The following is a 19370-nucleotide window of genomic DNA, read 5'->3' on the forward strand; positions in this document are numbered from 1 at the left end:
GCCTGTCACTTTTATTTCAAGATTGTAATTAAAAGGTGAACCAGTTGCATGCACTCTGGCCCACACCGGGCGTGGCTGGGGCAGGTTGGAGCGTGGGGGGGCCCAAGCCTGGCCCCACGTAGGGTGTGTCGAAAGGAGTTTCCCGCTGAAGAAGCTAAAGAATTTTAAGTGCGTGTAAATTGGAGAGAATCACTGACCTGCTTTATCTTGTGGGATAAAGTCGGAATGTTGGTGGGGGGAGGGCTGCACTTACGGTCTCTGCACGGGCTCTTCCCTTTTGACAGAGGAACTTTTGCCGGCCAGCGAGGCTATTTTGCTTTCAAATAAGTGAAGCGGCAGTATTTCCTCTGTTGATTTCTGGAGTGTTTTCAAGCTTTTATTAGTTTTGGTAATTGTATAATTGCTTCAGTTCTGAAGTTAGAACGTACAGGTGCTAGGTGTGTGCACTGCACGAGTGCAGGACCAAAGAGCACGCTTTCCAAAGAAGCCAAGGGCAGACGAGGGGCGTGCCCTGCATTCACACCTGCAGAGATGCGCGAGACGGAAAGAACCCGTCCGTGTGCTGTTCGAATTAGATGTTCATCTGTGCCATTGCGTGTTTGCTCTTAAAACCTAGGCCCGCTGAGCGGTTTGGTGTGTGTGCAGCAGCCTTCCTGGCTCTTGCCCCTCGGGGCTTTGGGGCCTCCACCCACCTCATCCCGGATGAGGCCCGGGCTGAGCCCCCTGGCTCTGAAATGCAGGCCACCAGAGAAAGTGGTCAGTGGGTCAGTGACCTTCTGTGCCGCTTCTGCAGAGCGTGTCCTCCCGGGGTCTCCCGGGACCTTTCCAGGCCCGCACGACGCAGCTGAGGATATCCTCAATGGTACACAGGGACACCGGCTTCCTGGAAGGCAGTGAGCCCAAATGTGCACCTGGGTCGCGATGGGTCAGACCAGGGAGGCCCGTGGACAGCAGCTGATCCCTGCCTCGGTTTCCCCTCTGTGGCCTGGAGCCAAATAGAAGGTGCTGAAGAGGCCCAGCCTGGGCAGTGAGTCTGCAAGTTTGGGGAGGGAGCCCGCACTTAAGCTGAGGGGTCCCCCCAGCCCTTCGTCCCTCATTAGGCTGTAGCAGCAAGGGGCTGGGGAACGGGGAGACCCAGGCATGGACCACCCCCTGCCCAGAAGGCCTCAAAACCCCACCGAGCTTCCCAGACCCCAGACCTGCCCACCTGAGTCACTGTGCTGGGATTCCAGGGGAGGGGCCTGGAGAGTGGGGAGGGCTGAGGTCAGACTCCCCATTGGTTGGATTTCCTTGTGCACAGGAGGAGGTCATCCCTAAGCAAAGCCCTTTTGTGTGCTGTGGTCCTGCAGGTTGAGGACCCCCCCAGGACTCCCCAGGAGAGGTCCTGGTACCTCTCAGTGTCCTGGGACCAGTGTCCTGCCTGAAGGTGGGGGACATTGTGGGAACCAATGCCAGGGTTCTGGATGGAGATCTCTCTCTCCCCATGGGGTAGGGAGCACCTTGGGAGTGCTGTTTACCAAATTCCGGGATCCTGGAATGGGGGGGGGGGGGGGTTGCACAGTCCCTGGTGGCTGGGGGAGGCCAGAGGGCGAGCCTGCAGATGTCCGGGCCTGGCTCCAAGTCTCAGCCTGGGCGGGGCTGGGATGGAACAGGGCCAGGAACAGAAAAAATAATCACTTACCTTCTTCCTATTGAAAGTTTAAAAGTTTGCTTTTTAACACCAACACCTGTCACCTACCTGGAGCTGATGTTTTGTATTTTCTGCTCCTGAACGAGGTAGAGATTTGTGAAACGACACAAACACAACTAAACAACCCGTCTTTGGAATCCAGTATAATCATGAACGTCCGTGCACGAGAAAGGCGCATGGAGACACCTTACAGAGATGGAAAACACACGCAGATGACAAAGGATCAGTACCCAAAAGACGCGGAATTCCTACTGTCATCAGGAAAGGGACCAGCAGGCCTCCAGCCAGGCTTTCTGTGTGAGTGAAAACAGGTAGGTAATTCCAGAACATGGCACCCAAGTGTTCTGCTGCTGCTGGGACCGGTCATCGTGAGCAGAGTTACCGATGGCACACACTCGCCCCCTCACGGTTCCGCAGCTCACGAGTCTGACGGGGTCTCACTGGACTAAGACGGGGGCTCAGCGGGGTGCACCCCTTTGTGGGCGCTCCGAGCAGAACCCGGCCTCTAGAGGCACCCCCTTTCCCGAACCCAGGGCCCCTCCCCCCACGTCCAAGGCCAGCACCTCAAGGTCACCGACTATCCACCTTAGTTCCATTCGCAGCTTCAATTCCCCTGTGCCATAAAACCTAACACGCTCCCCGCTTCCGGGGTTAGGACGTGGACTTTGTTGGGGGCCATTACTCCGCCCACCATACGTGTAAGGACACCACGTGACTAATGTCTATATCACGTTTCAAAAAGGCCCTCACAACCCGGAGGATATTCAGAAAAAGTTTAACAAAGATTACTGATGGCGATACCAGAAAAAAATAACAATACTGGCAGGCACTTCAGTATTTACATGAAAACAGTATTTTTACTAAAAATTGTTCACAATTCATATGACAAAAATATCAGGGCAACTTAATATCCAATGCATTTGAAATAATTTATAGGGGCACCTGGGTGGCTCAGTCGGTTAAGCGGCCGACTTCGGCTCAGGTCATGATTTCACGGTCCGTGAGTTCGAGCCCCACGTCGGACTCTGTGCTGACGGCTCAGAGCCTGGAGCCTGCTTTGGATTCTATGTCTCCCTCTCTCTCTGACCCTCCCCCGTTCATGCTCTGTCTCTCTCTGTCTCAAAAATAAATAAACGTTAAAAAAAATTTTTAATAATTTATAAACATGTTACAAAATATGACGTGAACTATAAATTCATAGAGGGAAGTATTAAGTGTAAGTAACCATTCAATAAGCAAATAAAATAGAGGATAAAATTTATAAAAATATTAAAAAGTGCTCCTTTTCATTCCACGCTGGTGGGGACGTAGTATTCAGAGAAGACTCTGTGTGTGGAACGACACTGTCTCTAATGATAATGAGAAGCAGTTTTTTCCACAGGAAGCACCTCCAGTGTGTCCCAGGAACCCTCAGAAATGCCGCTGCTGAGTTATTCCGTCCCTTTCCAAATCATCCCACAACAGAAGCTTGTGCCTTCTTGGTTGGTACTGTCTTTCTTCTCTTGAGGATTAGGCAGGTATACAAGAACACTTTCTGAGCAAGTGCAGGTCACTTTGTTAGATTAGCAATGCTGACTCAGTGCATAGTTTAAATTTTCAGAATCTTTAAAATACCTAAACAACAGCAAACCACTGGAAATGGTCCGGGCTCCTTCCAGATCTCATTGATTTGGTGCTGTCTTTCCTCATGGTCACAAGATGGCTACTACAGCACCAAGCATGACATCCTACTTCCAGCGTGCTAAGCCAAAACAAAGGTGGTTAAGAGAGAACGGGCTTTCTCCTCACCTGCCTCTGTCTTCTCAGGAAAGAAAAGCTCCCCAGGAGCCCACAGCAGAAATCCATTTTGCTTACGGACCAGGTTGAAGTCAGTCTATCCTCAGAATAACTGTTGGCAAAGAGACTTCCGTGACCAGCCCTGATTCTTCCCCTGGGGCAGGGCAGGTGCCACCTACACAAAGCCTTGTGGGAACAGAGGTGGCAGAGCTCAGCCAGGGCAGGAACTGCAGAGGGGACGAAGCAGAGACGTTCCCGTTGTGGCGGCGGCTTGAGAGGATTCAAGGCTGAGTTCCTTCCAGCCCTGACTGTGATTCTAAAGAATTTTCCCTCAACACCGATGGAAGCTTCCATTACAGATTCACACTTAGGTGCCTCCTCCTAGTTCTTGCCACATGACCGGGAGGCAGGCACACCAGCCCCGAGTGCACACTGGGTCGTTGGCTCCCTCGCCCCCGGTCCACAGCGGATGCGCTCCACCTACACCGCGGGCAAGCAGTTTCACTCTGTCGCCCGTCCCTTCCCTCTTTAAAAGCTGGCCCACACAGGGGCGCCGGGGTGGCTCAGTCGGTGAAGCGTCCGACTTCAGCTCAGGTCATGATCTCATGGTTCGTGGTTTGAGCCCCGCATCGGGCTCTGTGCTGACAGCTCAGAGCCTGGAGCCTGCTTCACATTCTGTGTCTCCCTCTCTCTCTGCCCCTCCCCCTGCTCATGCTCTGTCTCAAAAATTTAAAAACAAAAGACATTTAAAAAAATAGTCATAATAAATAAATAAATAAATAAATAAATAAATAAATAAATAAAAGCTGGCCCACAGAGCGTCACAAGGTTGGCTCGGAGGCATTAGCGGGGCTCCAGAGAAACAAGTCACTTGCTAACCACCTGCATAATCCGTTGGAGACCTGTTGGCAGTGCTCGGGGGACCGGAGGCCCCCTTGCTTTACAAGGTAGTGAACTCGGCCTTGCTTCTCAGGAAACGTCTCAACACTTGGCTGCCTACGTAGACTTACCACATAGGAACGTATCCCTAAATAATATCATCTTGAGCTTGACATGTTTTTAAGCCATGCAAATGGAATCACACTACATATCCTTCTGCGTGACCTTGAGAATCACCATGCTGCCGGGCGTAGCCGAATACTCACTCCCGACGCGCTCACCCATTTTAGGAGATGTCTCACCCAGTATTGATCCATTCTCCTGTTGATGGACATCTGGTTTGTTTCCAGTGTTGGCTACTATAAAACCATTAATGTTCTCATAGCAGGTCAGGAGGGCAATATAAATAGCATGAGCTGGTGGTCTCATTCCCAAAAATCCCTGGGGAAGGCAAAAGTTCTGCAGCGCTTGGGTGGCGTGGCTCCAGCAGGACGCAGAGCACGAGGTCCTGCAGGTTCTGAGCTGCAGCCAGCTCAGAAAGGGGGGCCAGATGCAGGCTCCGAGTTCTGCCCCCACTGATGCCTGTCCTTCACAGATGGAGTTGATCGCAAAGGCAACCAAGCAAAATACCATCTTTTCTCTGGGTGACGTGCTGCGGGGAGGGGGGGTGGGTTCCCAGTTAGCCCGAGGACCCCGCTGGAGAAAAATACGGCATATTCACAATTTACTTCTAATGCTAGACAGCAGACCATCCACAGCTGCCTGTCACGTGGATGAATCCCAAAGGCATGGTGTGGAAGGAAAGCAGCCAGGCTCGGCGAACACCCTGCACATCACACAGGAAGCGCTGATGTGTGGTGTCCGGGCCCAAGAAAGCCACGCCCCTTGGGGCACCCAGGGGGCTGAGGAGACGCAATAACCCTTTTCTTGTGCATGATGGCTACACGGATGTGTTCAATTGGGGCAAAATTCAAAGTGTGCACACTTTTCTGGGTGTAGATCACACTTCAATACAAAGTTCAAAAATTCCAAAACAAAACGAAGCAACGGAAACCCCCAACCCCTGGGATGGGGCTTTAATGAGCAGAGGGGCAGCTACCCTGAGCTCGCACTCCCCCTTCCCTCCTCCAACGCCCCAGCTGGCGCGGTGCCTGACCAGGGAAAACTGACCCATCCCCGAGCCCTTCTCAACCCTGCCACCCACTCAACACCTGGGAACTGGGGGCCATCCCGGGCCGACCCGCAGCCCAGACCATTTATTAGGCCAGAATCTCTCTCTAACCAGGGGCCAGGCCTCAGTCATTGGTAATCTCCCGCTTCCGATGCGAGAGCCACTCATCTGTGGACGACACAGCTGCCCTGGGTGCTGGTGCAAACCAGGAGATTCGATCCCAGACCCCTGTGCGAGGGCGGACCTGGGGTGGAGGGGCTGTCAGGGCGATCAGGGCGCGGCGCCAGACCCGGGGGGACGAGCGGGGCGTGGGGCCGGACCGGGGAGGGGGTCGCGCGGAGCGCGGGGCGGGACCCACGGGGAGATCGGGGCGCGGGGCTGGACCCGAAGGGCGGTCAAGGGCGATCAGGGCGAGGAACCGGACCCGGGGCAGCGCGAGGCGAGGGGCTGGACCCGGGAGGCGGGTCGCCTCCCCAGGACGCTCCGCTCCGCTACGGTGACTCTTCGAGGTGCGGACTCCGGAGCGCGGGCAAAGGCCCTCGGCCGCCAGGAGGCACCTCTCCGCCACTCTTCCCCGGTAGGCGCCCGCCCCGCCCCTCCTCGCTTCGCCCCGCCCCCCGCGCGGCCAGTCCCGCCCCGCTCGTTCTCTCCTCCCGGTCCGAGCCGGAAGTGACGCGCCGTGCCCCGGAAGTGCCCCGGGAGGTGCAGCGGAAGCGGCGGCGCCATGGCGGCGGCGGCGGCGGCGGCCCCCGTCCCCGAGGCCTGGCCCGAGCTGGAGCTGGCGGAGCGCGAGCGGCGGCGCGAGCTGCTGCTGACGGGGCCCGGGCTGGAGCAGCGGGTGCGTGCGGCGGGCGGGCGGCTGCCGCCGAGGCTCTTCACGCTGCCGCTGCTGCACTACCTGGAGGTGAGCGGCTGCGGGAGCCTGCGCGAGCCGGGCCCGGGCCTGGCGCAGGGCCTCCCGCAGCTGCACAGCCTCGTGCTGCGGCGCAACGCGCTGGGGCCCGGCCTGAGCCCCGAGCTCGGCCCGCTGCCCGCGCTGCGCGTGCTCGACCTGTCTGGCAACGCGCTGGAGGCGCTGCCGCCGGGCCAGGGCCTGGGCCCCGCCGAGCCGCCGGGCCTCCCGCAGCTGCAGAGCCTCAACCTCAGCGGCAACCGGCTGCGCGAGCTGCCCGCCGACCTGGCGCGCTGCGCCCCGCGCCTGCAGACCCTCAACCTCACCGGCAACCGCCTGGACTCCTTCCCCGCCGCGCTCTTCCGCCCCGGCGCGCTGCCCCTGCTCAGCGAACTGGCGGCCGCCGACAACTGCCTCCGAGAGCTCAGCCCCGACATCGCCCACCTGGCCTCGCTCAAGGTCAGCGGGGACTGCGAGCCGGGGCCCTGGAGGAGCGGTGGGGAGGGAGCTGCTCCCGGGCGAGCCGTCCCGGGGACGCCGCAGTCCCAGCCGCCCTCCCTCCCGTGACCGGGCCCCCCATCCTCGCGTGGTTGGCTCAACAGCAGGGCCCCACGCCTAAATTTCTGTGTCTTCACGCATTTGTGAAATGATTCAGTGACTCTGGGCGGGGGGGTACCCAGGCAAGGCCCGGAGATGTGATTTACCGGGATTTCGCATAATGCCACACGGTGTGATTTCCTGTATGCTGTTCCCTTCACCCCGACGACCACCTTCTAAAGTAAGAGTTGTTATTCCTGGTTTACCGAAGGCCGGAAGGGGTTGCCGAGTCCACAGCAAATCATTTGGGCTTTTCTCTAGACTCCGTTGTCCAGAGGCTGCTAACTTACTCCCGTTAGGTCTGCAGGCCCCAGCGTAATGCTTGGCTGAGACGTGTGCAGGAGAGGGGAGGATGGACATTGCAGAGCCCTGCCCTAACTCTAGTCTTGAGGCTCCTGGGCAGCCCTCTTTCCCCGTGTTCCCTTTTCTTTTCGTCCTGAAAAAGGCAGGTCTTTGTTTCTTTTTGCTCCTACTTTTCATCCTTTTCACGCGGACCTTTTTTTTTTTTTTTTTTTTTAATGTTTATTTGAGAGAGCACGCACACACAGGAGAGGGGCACAGAGAGAGAAAGAATCCCAAGCAGGTCTCGGGGCTCAAACTCCCAAACGGTGAGGTCGTGGCCTGAGCTGAGATCAAGAGTCAGGCATTTAACTGGCTGAGCCTGCCCCCCGCCCCCCCCCCCCCGCCGGGCACCCCATGCAGATATTTTTTAAGCAGTAAAATGTGCATACAGCTTAGCAACTGATCTATTTCCAGCCGAAGTTACTCTTAAGGTGTTGCCACCCGATTTTACAAACGTGTATGTCTGTGTAAAGATGTGTCTGCAAGTGTGCGTGAATATGTGTGCACGTGTGTGTGTGTGTGTAGTTAAGAGAAACGGACGAGGCCTCTCAGCAGAGTGCTTGCTGGCATTTCCAGAAGAGGCTATGGGGGGTGCTCCTGGGACCTGTTGGTCACCCCCGGCTATAGGCGTCCCTTTATGGCAGAGGTGTGACGGGTGATGTACAACGCTGCTCACTCGGGTCTGTTCGGTCTCTTGGTTTTCCAGAAGGTTGACGGGCCAGGTATGTAGCCGAGCGCGGTCCCTCGAGGGCAGGATCGGGTGTTGTACTTCACCGGAATCGCTTGCCAGTGTGTACGACTGCTTCGTTTCAGACATTCTGTACCGCGTCCGTGGTGCCCACCGGTGACGCGTGTGGCCTTTACCGTGTGCAGACACCTGCATTCAGGTCAGGGTGCGTCTCCTCTGCTGAGGAGGAGAGGTGGCCTCCTCCACTCTGGCCGCTGCTAGGCCCCCATTGGCTCTCCTCCCCACGAAGACGCCTGTGTCTTGGGGAGGGTCGTGCCAGAGCCGCTTGGAATCCCTCTTGGACTCAGCTGTCCTTCGGGGGCGTCTCTGAAACGATGCCTCCGTGAGGAGCGGTACCGGATCCGTGCGAGGCCGCGTTGCCCTGTGTGCGCACTGGGGTCCTGAGTACAAACGTGTTCTCGTCCTTGTGGGTGCTGCAGGAAGGCGGCCTGGGTGGAGAACTGAGCTCACAGGCGGAGGTGGGGGTCCCCTCAGCGTGTCCTGGCATTGCTGCCGGTTCCTGCACCTGTGAGAGACTGGGGACGGCCACAGTGCTGTGAACAGGGGCGGCGGTGCTGCGGTCACCGTGACTGAGGACCGTGCCAAAACCCAGTGGCCGAAAACAACACCAGTCATGTCACGTGCTGCCCATTTTCCATCCTGGGCTTGCCATAGACCACGTGTGCTCGGGGCTGGGCTCTGCTGCGATGCTGTGCCGGCTCCTCTGGCCCCATGTCGTCTCGGCACCTCTCCCCCCGCGGCAGGGTGGCCCAGTTCTCCGACCACAGGGCTCCTTGAAGAAGGGGCTTGGAACCAGCACCCTGGCTCCCACTGCACCCACTGGTTAAGTGAGCGAGCCCAGTCCAGATTCGTGGGGAGATGCCACACAGGATGTAAATGCCCAGAGGCTCGGTTCCACGGGGGCCACCAGAGTAGCATCCCACGGGCCCCCGCTTGTCCCCTCACATCCCCTGAGGCAGGGAGATGCGTGCCTCATGCACCCTCCCCCAGGAAGCTGCCCCGGATGGGGGCCCCAGACCCTCTTCCCCACTCCCACCACCTGGGACGAGGGAGCCCGAGAGACCGCTGTGTATCCACTGTGCCATAACCTCACCACCTACTTAACTGCCCGGACCCAGCCCGCCCTGTCGCCGTCCTGCTGTCTAGCCATCCAGCTTGGCTCCCCATGGGAGACCTAAGACAATCTGGGGTGGTTTCTCCTGGTGGCATGTGTCCTTGTTCTGGGGTTCTGTCACCTGTGGTGCACCAGGGATGATGGCCCATTGCGTCACCCTTGCCTTTGTCGTAGGCGACTGACTCAGGCTGGGGCGCTGGCCTTCAGGGCTGACAGAGGAATGGGCCTGGCAGCTGGAAGCCGGCTGGAAGGCCACACCGGCCAGGCCTCCCCCTGTTTCGGGGCCCGTGCTCACTGGGACCATCCACGTGGCTCACAGATGGGACTCCCATTGTGGTCAGGTTTTCCAGAGAAACCAAACTTTGCACGTGAAACCCCTGTCCAGCCCCAAGGAGCCCTTCGTCCATCTCTATCTTTTCATCAGGGCAGAGGTGACAGGCTCACTGGGTGCCCGGGTCACATCCGGGTCCCCTCGGCCAACACGCCCTTGGCTGACATGTTGTTTTCAGTTCGCCCATTCGCCCAGCTGGGGATCTAGGACCCCCCACCCCAGCAGCACATCCCAGCAGAAGGGATGTTCCCAGAAGGCAGTCAGCGGCCTCACCCAGGTCGGAGATGCTTGTGTTACCGGCAGGAAGGGAGTAAGCGGGTGTCCTCGTGGGTCGGCTCCAGGCAGAGGCAGGTTCCTGGACGCCGCTCCCTTCAGCCTCTGTGCGTTTTGTACCTTTTGGGGATTGGCACGCACAGTCCAGACTCCACTTCCTCCGTCGGAAAGCAAGAGCTCTGTTCCCCAGTCCTGCGTGATTTCAGCCGCGTACAGGCGTTACCTGTCATCTCGGCGTCTCCTGAAGGTCCTGTCTTCCGCTAGTGTTGCTTTTCTAGGCGTGAGACCTCACGGAGTCTGCTGCTGCGGTGCCCAGCGCCAACGGAGCGCAGGCTTGGTGTGGGGGCGGCTTGTCCTCTCACGTGCAGGTGTCCGCATCTCTACAAGGCCCCCACCTCTAGAGCCTGGCACGACTTCCCTGATCTGTTGCTTCCTCCCCTCCCTTTTCATACTCGCACAGGGTCGCAGCACAGGGCCTGAAACGTCCATTCTTCGGTCACTGTTGCCTCTGAAGGCAGAGCTCCCCCGCCCCCCCAGTAACCCCACACCTTTGTCCTCTGTGGAGAGGCTGTGGCTGAAGTGGCCGGGCAGTGAGGCCCCGTCCCCCAGCCTCCCCTCCTTTTGCCGGCTCTTCCTCTGCTACCCGCGTGCCCCGTCTACCCAGCCGGCTGGTGCAGTCCTTGAGCCGGCCAAAGCCTCCTGGACAGTGCAGCCGACTCCAAAGCTGGCATGTGCGGCAGGAGGGGGGCGGGGGCTGACCTCCGAATGCCACCTCCTCGCTGCCACTCACAGGCCTCCGGGTGGCAGAGACCGGGACAGGCCGTGATACAGTCCATTCATCCCCCGCTCCCATTCCCACCTAAGCCGGGGAGAAGGGCCCAGTGAGGCACAAAATGGACACAATTGTACGAAATTGCGTTGCCTACAGCCTCTCGGGCCCCCTGGGCCCCCAGGGTGACTAAAAGCCATGCCTCCTTTCCTCGTCCCCATCCTGAGTGCCAGATGGGAGCCTGCTGCCCTGCTAAGGCCCCAGCATAGCCCTTAGAGGCTCCTCTGCGACACCGTCCCTTCCCCCAGCTCTGACCCCCTCCTCCACTCTGGCTCCCCGGCTTCTCGGCAGTTGGATGGCCTGAGCCAGGACAGCTCTGTTGGTAACTGAGTCTGTGAAGTTCTGTCCGAAGCCCTCTGTACCAGCCAAAGTGGAGGCATCTTCTGGACCATCAGAGCCCCTGCCCCCTTTCCAGTTCATGATGAAGTCTGTCACCCGCTTTATCCAGGCCCATTAACATCCCAGCCAGAACCAGGACTGGTCAGCGGTCTCGCCCACCAAGCGTGAACTCTTGCCGTAGGTTTGCGTGCAGATGGCTGCCTGCCGGTGTGGCTTTGACCCTGGGTGCAGTCCAGACAGGCCCCCTGTGCCCCAGAGCTCTCCCCAAGCCGCCCTCCCCCGCGCTCACTCCAGCTGACCAGATAGGAGGGTTTCTTCCGAGGCCCTATGCCCCCTGTCTGCTCTTAGCCGTGCCGAGCAAGGCCAGGCCAGAGCTTCCCACTGGCCCAGGAGGAGAACGAGAAAGGGGCTCTGTGCACGGTGCCCCGCACTGCCTGGGAGGAGAGCAGAGGGGACAGCGGCTGGCCTCTTCCTGGGGGCCTGTCCTCTACCCGTCTGCAGAAGGGGAAGCCGAGACCCCACGACCAGAAGATGCTGCCTCGGTGTCCTGGGGTCTGACCTCGCTCCTTAGTGTTCCTCCTGCCCCGCCTGACCCCTCAGGGCGGCCCGTTGGTAACACGTCTCTGTGCTGCTGATTCCCGCACACGGTTTTGTCAGAGCCCAGGCAGCAGGAGCGGCGGTAGGTTCTTGTGCGAGGCTTCCGTGCCCCTCTTTAGGCTGCGACATCCCTCCCTGGGTCCACACGCAGGCCGAGAGCAGGCCAGGGCCGGAGCCGCTCTGCCGTTTTGTCCACGCAGAGTTGGAGCGCCGTGCACCGTGTTCCTGCGTGAAGGGTGATGCCGTGTTCTGTCTGTTTAGTTCGTCTAATTTAAAAAATCTCAGCACCATTTTGTGGGGAGCGTGCTTCTGAAGCACACAGTGTTCATGACCACACGTTCTCCGTGTCCTGTGCTCCTCCTCTAACCTTGTCCGTTGGGACAGTTGTCACAGGGAACTTGCAGGGGAGCAGGAAGAGGAGGACAGGCAACCGTTGGCAACCACCGTCCCCCCCCCCAGCCCCCCGTCCCCCCTCAGGGCTGCTTGGTGGCTGTAGCGGGGCGTCAGTCTGGGCACAGACCGCAGGGGGGGCGGGGGTGCTGGAGGAGGCGGCACGGCCCCGTGGCTGGGTGGGCTGAGTGTGACCGGGTCCTCTGTGTCCCTCGCAGACGCTGGACCTCTCCAACAACCAGCTCAGCGAGGTCCCGGCAGAGCTGGCCGACTGCCCCAAGCTCAAGGAGGTCAACTTCCGGGGGAACAAGCTGACGGACCGGCGGCTGGAGAAGATGGTCCGCAGCTGCCAGACCAGGTCCATCCTGGAGTACCTGCGCGCCGGGGGCCGGGGCGGCGGGCGGGGCGGGGGCAAGGCGCACGGCCCGGAGAAGGAGGAGGCCCGCAGGAGGCGGCGGGAGCGGCGGAGGAGGGAGAGCGGCGAGGGGGAGGACGAGGAGGTGGGCGATGCCGGCCGGATGCTGCTCCGGGTGCTGCACGTGTCCGAGAGCCCCGCCCCGCTGACGGTGCGGGTCAGCCCCACGGTCAGGGACGTCCGGCCGTTCATCGTGGGGGCCATCGTGAGGGGCCTAGACCTGCAGACGGGGAACGCGCTCAGACGGCTCCTCACCTCCCAGGTGGGTGTGCGCGGCCCGCGGTGGAGGGGGGGGGCGGGGGGGGGTGCCGAGGTGGCCCGGTGTCACTCTGTGCACAGCGGGACCTGGCTCCGGGCATGGGTGAGGATGACACCCGCCGGGTGCGCCCCAGGGCAGGTCGGACCTGGGCCTCGGCCCCAGGAGGCTGCCTGCCTGTCAGCTCGTCCACAGAGACCCTTCCCGGCCTGCCTCGTTTCTGAAGGCTTTGTTGCGATGGGAGATGAGCGTTTCCCGAGTTTCTGACGTCTTGGGGATGGGATTTGGGGTTTCTGTAATGAATTGCACAGTTGGTTTCCTAGAAGACAGTACGGAGATCGTCAGCACTGGCCAGCCTGTTGTCGTGTGAGCTGTTTAGTTTTTGTTCAGGTTTTAGCTGGAAGAACTTCCTGATTTGTTTTTGTATGCAGTCTGCCAGCTTTTAAAGTAAAAACCCCATCTTTGAAGTTTGCAGACCACCCCCTCCCCCCACCCCCCCAGTGTGGCCCGTGGGGACAGAGGCAGCTTTCTGGAAGCTCATGTTCAGGGAGGAAGCAAAGGGCACTCCCAGCCGGGAGTTTAAAACCCAGAGATGGGTGTTTTGGAAGGAAACCGTGCTGCGGGTAGTTTTCTTTTTAAGTCCTACTTCTGTTTATTCAGTCATAAATTCTAGTTCAAGGAGTGTTCTTTGAAGTCTCAAATACTCTGTTCCAGAGTTAGAGAAACAAGAAATTCTGCCAGTAAACAGATAAGATAATCATCCGGGGAAGTTTCCACAAAATACATTTTTGGCTGGGGAGACCGAGGGGGGAGGCCAGGCGGGCAGGGCATCGGGGGCAGGGCGCTGAGCTCTGGGTGCCTCGGGCCGTGTGTTGCAGACCAAGCTCCATGAGGAGCTCTGTGAGAAGAGAACGGCCGCCACCATCGCCACCCACGACCTCAGAGCCGTCCGCGGGCCCCTGCTGTACGACACCCGCCCGCCGCAGGACCTCAAGGTGACGCCCTGCGCCCCTCCCTGCCTGCCGCTGCAGCGGCCCTGTACGCGTGCCCCCCTGACAGGTGCGCTCCGGTGACGCCAGTTCTGAGAGAGAATCTCAGGCTGCTCCCGGCGGGTTCATGAGGCCCGTTGTAAAAGTGGACTCCTTGGGGAAGGTAGCAGCCGGAAAGTGGTTTCCTTCGTGTGGTCCCTTTTAAGCAAAACTTGTGGTTTATAGCAAACCGCAAAACCCCTCGTGTGGAGCTGAGCTTCGTGGGCCTGGCTGGTCCAGGTCTGCCCCCTCCCTCGGGTCGTCCAGGGGCCGCAGGCCTGGGAGACGCCGTCGTTTGTGGGTGGGCTGGAGGCTGCGCTCCCCCTTGAGGGGCCGAGTGCTGGTGAGGTCCCCGAGGGGCGCTCACGCATGCCGGAGAGGGGCCCCGTGGTCACAGGGCTCCCCGAGGGAGCGCCGAGAGGGGACGTTGATGCCAACGGCCCGGTGAGCACAGGAGGCCCCGCCAGAGCTCACGGAGCCGTGTCCGCCCCACAGATCGTCCCCTTGGGGCGCAGAGAAGTCAAGGCCAGGGACCTGGTGCGGCAGCTACAGCTGGAGGCCGAGGAGCACAGGAAGCAGAAGAAGAGGCAGAACGTCTCAGGCCTGCACAGGTCAGCTGGCGTCCCCTCGGGGCGCTGTCCCCACCCCCGCTCGCTCCCAGGCTGACTGGCGTGCATCCTTCTCCTCTTCTCCTCCCCGATGTTGAGAAAACCTCCCAGACCTCGTTCCCCAGGCTATTAGGGACTCTTGCCTGGGGTGAGAGCAGCGCCGCTAGGCCTCTCCTCTCGAGGGCCCCAGGCTCAGATGCCACTTCGGGGAGAACAGTCTTTCTCAGGTGCAGGCTCTGTGGCCTGGAGGGACAGCGGGGTCCGTGCTGGACGCACGGGGACATCGGAGGGCACTGCGGTCACCCCCTACGTTCCGTCCATGTGACGCGGGGCACAGGTTGGTGAGGGGCGACCTGTGGCCATGGGACCCGGAGGGCACCCAGCCTGCCGGCCACCATTCCCGTGTGAGCGCGGGCTGTAGGATGTCCTTGGTCCAGAGCTGAGGACACACTCCCTGGTGTTGCACCGACTTTGTGTAAAGAGCTGATTTGCCCGGTTCGCCTCTCGGCGCGTTTTCTCGTAGAGTCGGCTCCGCTCTGTTTCCTCCCTCGCAGGTACCTGCACTTACTGGACGGTAAAGAGAGTTACCCCTGCCTTGTGGATGCAGATGGCGATGTGATCTCCTTCCCGCCCATAAGCAACAGCGAGAAGACGAAGGTAGGGCGCCGTCTGCGCGTGCGCGTCTGGGGCTGTTTCGCGTGCAGACTTGGCACAGCGCCAGTCGCACGGTCGCGGGACGGCCCGCGGGACGGACGCGCAGGCCTGAGAGCCCGGGCCGCTTGCACAGAGCTGGGCGTCCCCGTCACACCCAGTGCGCACCAAGAGCCCCCGTGTGCACGGCGTTCTGGCGCATGCCTGTCTTCGGGAAGGGGACGCTGTCTTAGAGGCTTGTTTTGGGAACAGCTGCTGATGTCTTACTCTCAACAACTTTATTCTTTTCCGAAACGCTTCTCGTTTCCTTTTAAGATTAAGAAAACCACCTCAGATTTGTTTTTGGAAGTAACAAGCGCCACGAGTCTACAGATATGTAAAGAGATCATGGACGCCCTGGTGCTGGTGAGCCAGCCTCATCGCCTCGCCCCGTCGGCGCTCTGGCCGCGAGGCACAGATGACATGTGTCGCACCCCCCCCCCCCATCTTCCTGCCACCCCTCGCATGGCTGCCTTTGCTGCGTATCTTTCCTGATCACCTCTGAAAAGATGTTTTTCTTTTGCAGAAAATGGCAGAAATCAACAAATATACGTTAGAAAATAAAGAGGACGGATCCGTTTCAGATACTGAAGCCGACGCACTTTCTGGACAGCTTCCGGAGCCCAGCGCGAACGCAAGTGCAGACACGGCTGGGAACGCCTCCCTGGTGGTGGAGCAGGTCCGGGTAGTGGATGAGGAAGGGCACCTGAGGGTGGTGTACCCCTCCAAGACGGACCTGGGCCTCGCTGCTCCCCACGTGACCGTGATCCGCTGAGCCCCGGGCCGCGGCGGGGCGCGTGTGCGGTGCTGTTGTGTTGTTTGTTAAGTTTCGCCTCGGTGGTTTTTACGACGCGCGTCCCTTGCTTTTCCAGACGATTCTGTCACATGATGCCGTGTTGTCGCGTGCTTAGGTGACTTTGCCTTTCGGCACCAAACTGATTGTACTAACGCTTTGTATGAAGTTTCTCAAATACTGGAGTGAGCCGTTCAGGATGTTTGTTCCAAAATCGCGTAGACACAGCGACTAACGTCATTCAGGGGAGAAAGACACGGATTGGTTTCGCTATTCAGATCTAAACTGGGAAGCTGAACAATGTGCGTTTCACAGAACCACACAATTATTTTTCTGCGATACAGCAGCTTTTAAAATCGCACCGAACCAGTAGTGCAGCTTAGAGGCCTGGAGTGACACCATGTCCCTAGCTGGCCACAAATCATCTTTCTATGAGAAGAATATTTTTATGTGATCTTGGAATTGGCAAAGGCATTTTTCTTAATACCGTGGATGCTTTAGGGGTAGAGCCGCACGGTTCCCTCGCGCGGCCCTGGCAGGGCAGAAAGAGGATCGGGGCTTTGCTCGCTTGTGCACTCGCACCACAGGGACGGGCAGACGTCGGAACGTGCAGCTCAGGGCCAGCACGCAGGTTTCCGGTGCAGAACAGGCTTCACAGACGCATGGGACACCTCTGCCGTCAGCTGGCCCAAGGACGGACAGTGGCCATGGCCGCGTGAGGGGTGAACTGTTGTGCAGCATCTTGTGTTTTAGGGATTTCCAGTTTTGAATGTCTGGGCCCATAGACCACCAGTGTGTGTGTGTGTGTGTGTGTGTGTGTGTACGCGTGCGTGTGTTTACGTGTGTGAGCACACACACTCCTCCCTGGAGGCAGAACGTGCTTGCAGCCAGGCACCAGCCAGCCACAGAGTAGGTGGGTTTTACTGGCCTCTGCCTCGTAGGCGGCCTGGATGTCAAGAAACTGCCTCCCTGGCTTTTGTCATTTACTGACTCCCGTCTGTTTCGTGTTCTGTGACTCGCAAAAGACGAGCCGTGTGTTCTGCTGATTTGGGGAGCATTTGCAAGAGGCCACGCTGAACCCAGGCCCTTAGCCGTCAGGACCAGACACGTGTGAAGCTTGAGCCTCCCCCTGGGTGGGGCACACTCACAAAGCCACACGGTTCTCTCAGAGCTCAGCCAACCTGCTTTGTAGGACAGGACCCAGCTGCCTTGAGACCCTGTCCCAGCTCTGGTCACCTGCAAGCCTTTCCGTTGGCCCCTGAAGGCGGCGGCTGCTGGGCTGGGCTGGGCTGAAGCAGGTGCACCAGGGTGGCTCTGCCTGGTCTTGTGAACCCCAGACCTGCCAAATGTCTGTGTTGGTGGCTCTGGCTTGTCATCGTATGAGCCTTGGGCGATCGGGACAGCAACTGCTGGCACCGTGGCCGGCTTGGGGTCTGTGGCTGGGCCACGGCCAAGCGGTTCTCTTGGCTCCTGGCACTCGGTTCCATGGCCAGGCCCTGTCTGGTCTGTGACCTCGCTGACGTGGACAGAGACGTCAGCCCCACCGCCCGTGACACAGCTCAGCCCCGGGTGAGGTGCTGGATGTATTCAACTCACCGCGGAAACAGGATGGTCTTCCCTTGGCTGGCCCGACCCACTCATAAACCCGGACACTCTTTCTCTTTGCCAGTGCGGCCCTCTAATAAACATTTAATAAGAACATCTCCGCTCCTCCCCAGTGAAGCCTTTCCTGCCAGTATCTCGGGGAAGTGTCTGTAGGGAAACTGAGGACCTGGACCCACCCCACCCCACCCCATCCCCGCCTGCCAGCAAAGACCAAGAGGCACTGAATCATCACAGTCTCAGCCCAGAGAGGCTGTTGGGCTCTCCAGGCCTGGAGCGGGGGGTGGGGGGGGGGGCGGGGGGGGCGGGGGGGGGTGGGTGGGTGGATCCCCCCCACCCAGGGGCAAGATGGCGGGGCGCCACATCCCTTTCCCAGCATCCTCCCCTACCCCCTGGGGCCGGAAGGGGGCTCCCCAGGGTATGTGGCCCCAGGGGGCCATGGGGAGGAACCACCACCTCTGTTGCAGCCAATCCGGCTCTGGCCAGGCCCAGGGACCACACCTGGGCGGGGGCAGGGGTCGTGTGCACCAGAGGTCGGGCTGCTGGCGGAGCCCAGGGAAGGGGATGCTGTGTAGGGAATGGACTGTGCACCCCACTCTCACCTGGAGGCTTAGGGGCCTCAGGGCACACAGGGCATGAAGGCCGCATCAAACGGCCCGTCATCTGTCCCCGTGGGGTCCCCCAGTCCTGGGAGTAGGTATGTGGACCCACAGGGCTCACTGGGCGGGGCTAGATGAGCTGCACAGGCTGAGGGCACCTCCCTCCCCTGATCCCAGCAGCACCCACGTGCCTGGACAGCACCTGCTCACTGCCCCTCCTTACCCCACCCTACCCTCCCCGCCCCTCCCCCACCCACTGTACTCCAGCCTTGTCCCCAGCCAGTTCCATCTGACCTGCCCTTCAGCAGACCCACTCCGTCCTGCCCTCGGGCTGCCCAGGGAGCATGACCCCAGAGCCTGCAAGGCATTTCGGGAGCTAGGGAGGCCACAGCCGTGGGCCTCCTTTCCGTCCAGCACCCCAGCCCGGCTCTCGGCAGTGGCAAAACCCAGCCTCGGGGAGGCCCAGCCCCTGCACCTCAGGAGCAGAGTGCCAACCTCCTGGAGTCCACAGAGGCCATGCAGCCCAACTGAGCCCCACCCACCCAGTGCCCACCCTGTGGTGGCTCCAGCTGGGGTACCAAAGCTGGGCTGGACAGACGTGGGCCTGCAGTGTGGAAGCCCAAACAGGGCTGGGAGGTGGGGTCTTTTGGAGACAGGTGCTGAGGCCCAGAGATGGGGGGCTGGCTGGACCAGACCCTCTGCCGCTGTCCCCTAGCCAGCTCCCCTTGCCCCCAGCCCGCAGCCAATCGCTCCTGAAGCATCGCTGCTTGGAGACCCCCGCCCAGGACAGACCCCACCAGGTGCTCCGCTTTCCTGGTGGACAGGGCCTGGCTGGGATCACCTGGGTGCAGCCCTGCCCGATGGGCAGGCCGGTCTTTGGGCGGGGGGGGGGGGGGGCGGTCTCTGCCCTTCCCCTCCAGCTCGGCCTCGGCCACGCAGGCTTGCCACGTGGCCTTCAGGCCTTCAACCTCAGGCCCCACAAGGAGTGTCTGTCCTTCATCTCCAGCCCTCAGTCCTTGGGGAAGAAGCACTCTCCTAACTTTGTGTTTCTGCCACAAAGGGTCTGCGGGGCCAGAGATGTGAGCTTGTGGCAAGTAGGTGGGGGTGAGCACAGGCCCAGGAGGGCAGGTCTCGGGAATCCGCTGGGCAGGCAGGAGCAGCCTGAGCCTCCAGGCCTTGTCCACGGTTGGTTGGGCAGGCAGGAAGACATCCCGCCACCTGCCAGCCCTCAGGCCGACCCCCAGGGGCTCGCTTCCCACCAGAGGGCGAAGCCGACACACACGGAGTCCCAGAGCCAAGTGGGAGGAAGGGCCCTTCCCAGAAGCCTCCCACTGTTGTCCGAGGGCCTCCAGCTGGCCTCACGTGGGCAGGCGCCTGGGGGGCCCCCCGTGGGAGAGGCCCTCACCCAACC

At 60.1% G+C, this 19370-nt stretch overlaps 1 protein-coding gene across 1 annotated transcript; it reads left to right on the forward strand.

Annotated features, from left to right (window-relative positions):
* The first annotated feature begins 6207 nt into the window (after window positions 1-6207).
* LRRC47 (leucine rich repeat containing 47) lies at window positions 6208-17459 on the forward strand. The gene is made up of 7 exons (XM_058719345.1): window positions 6208-6867; window positions 12187-12645; window positions 13518-13634; window positions 14163-14278; window positions 14830-14932; window positions 15242-15331; window positions 15492-17459. The coding sequence occupies exons 1-7, from the start codon at window positions 6241-6243 to the stop codon at window positions 15738-15740; spliced, it is 1761 nt and encodes a 586-aa protein (XP_058575328.1). The 5' UTR covers window positions 6208-6240; the 3' UTR covers window positions 15741-17459.
* The last annotated feature ends 1911 nt before the right edge of the window (window positions 17460-19370 follow it).

This window comes from Neofelis nebulosa, chromosome 2 (genome assembly GCF_028018385.1).
Source record: "Neofelis nebulosa isolate mNeoNeb1 chromosome 2, mNeoNeb1.pri, whole genome shotgun sequence".
NCBI lineage: Eukaryota > Metazoa > Chordata > Mammalia > Carnivora > Felidae > Neofelis > Neofelis nebulosa.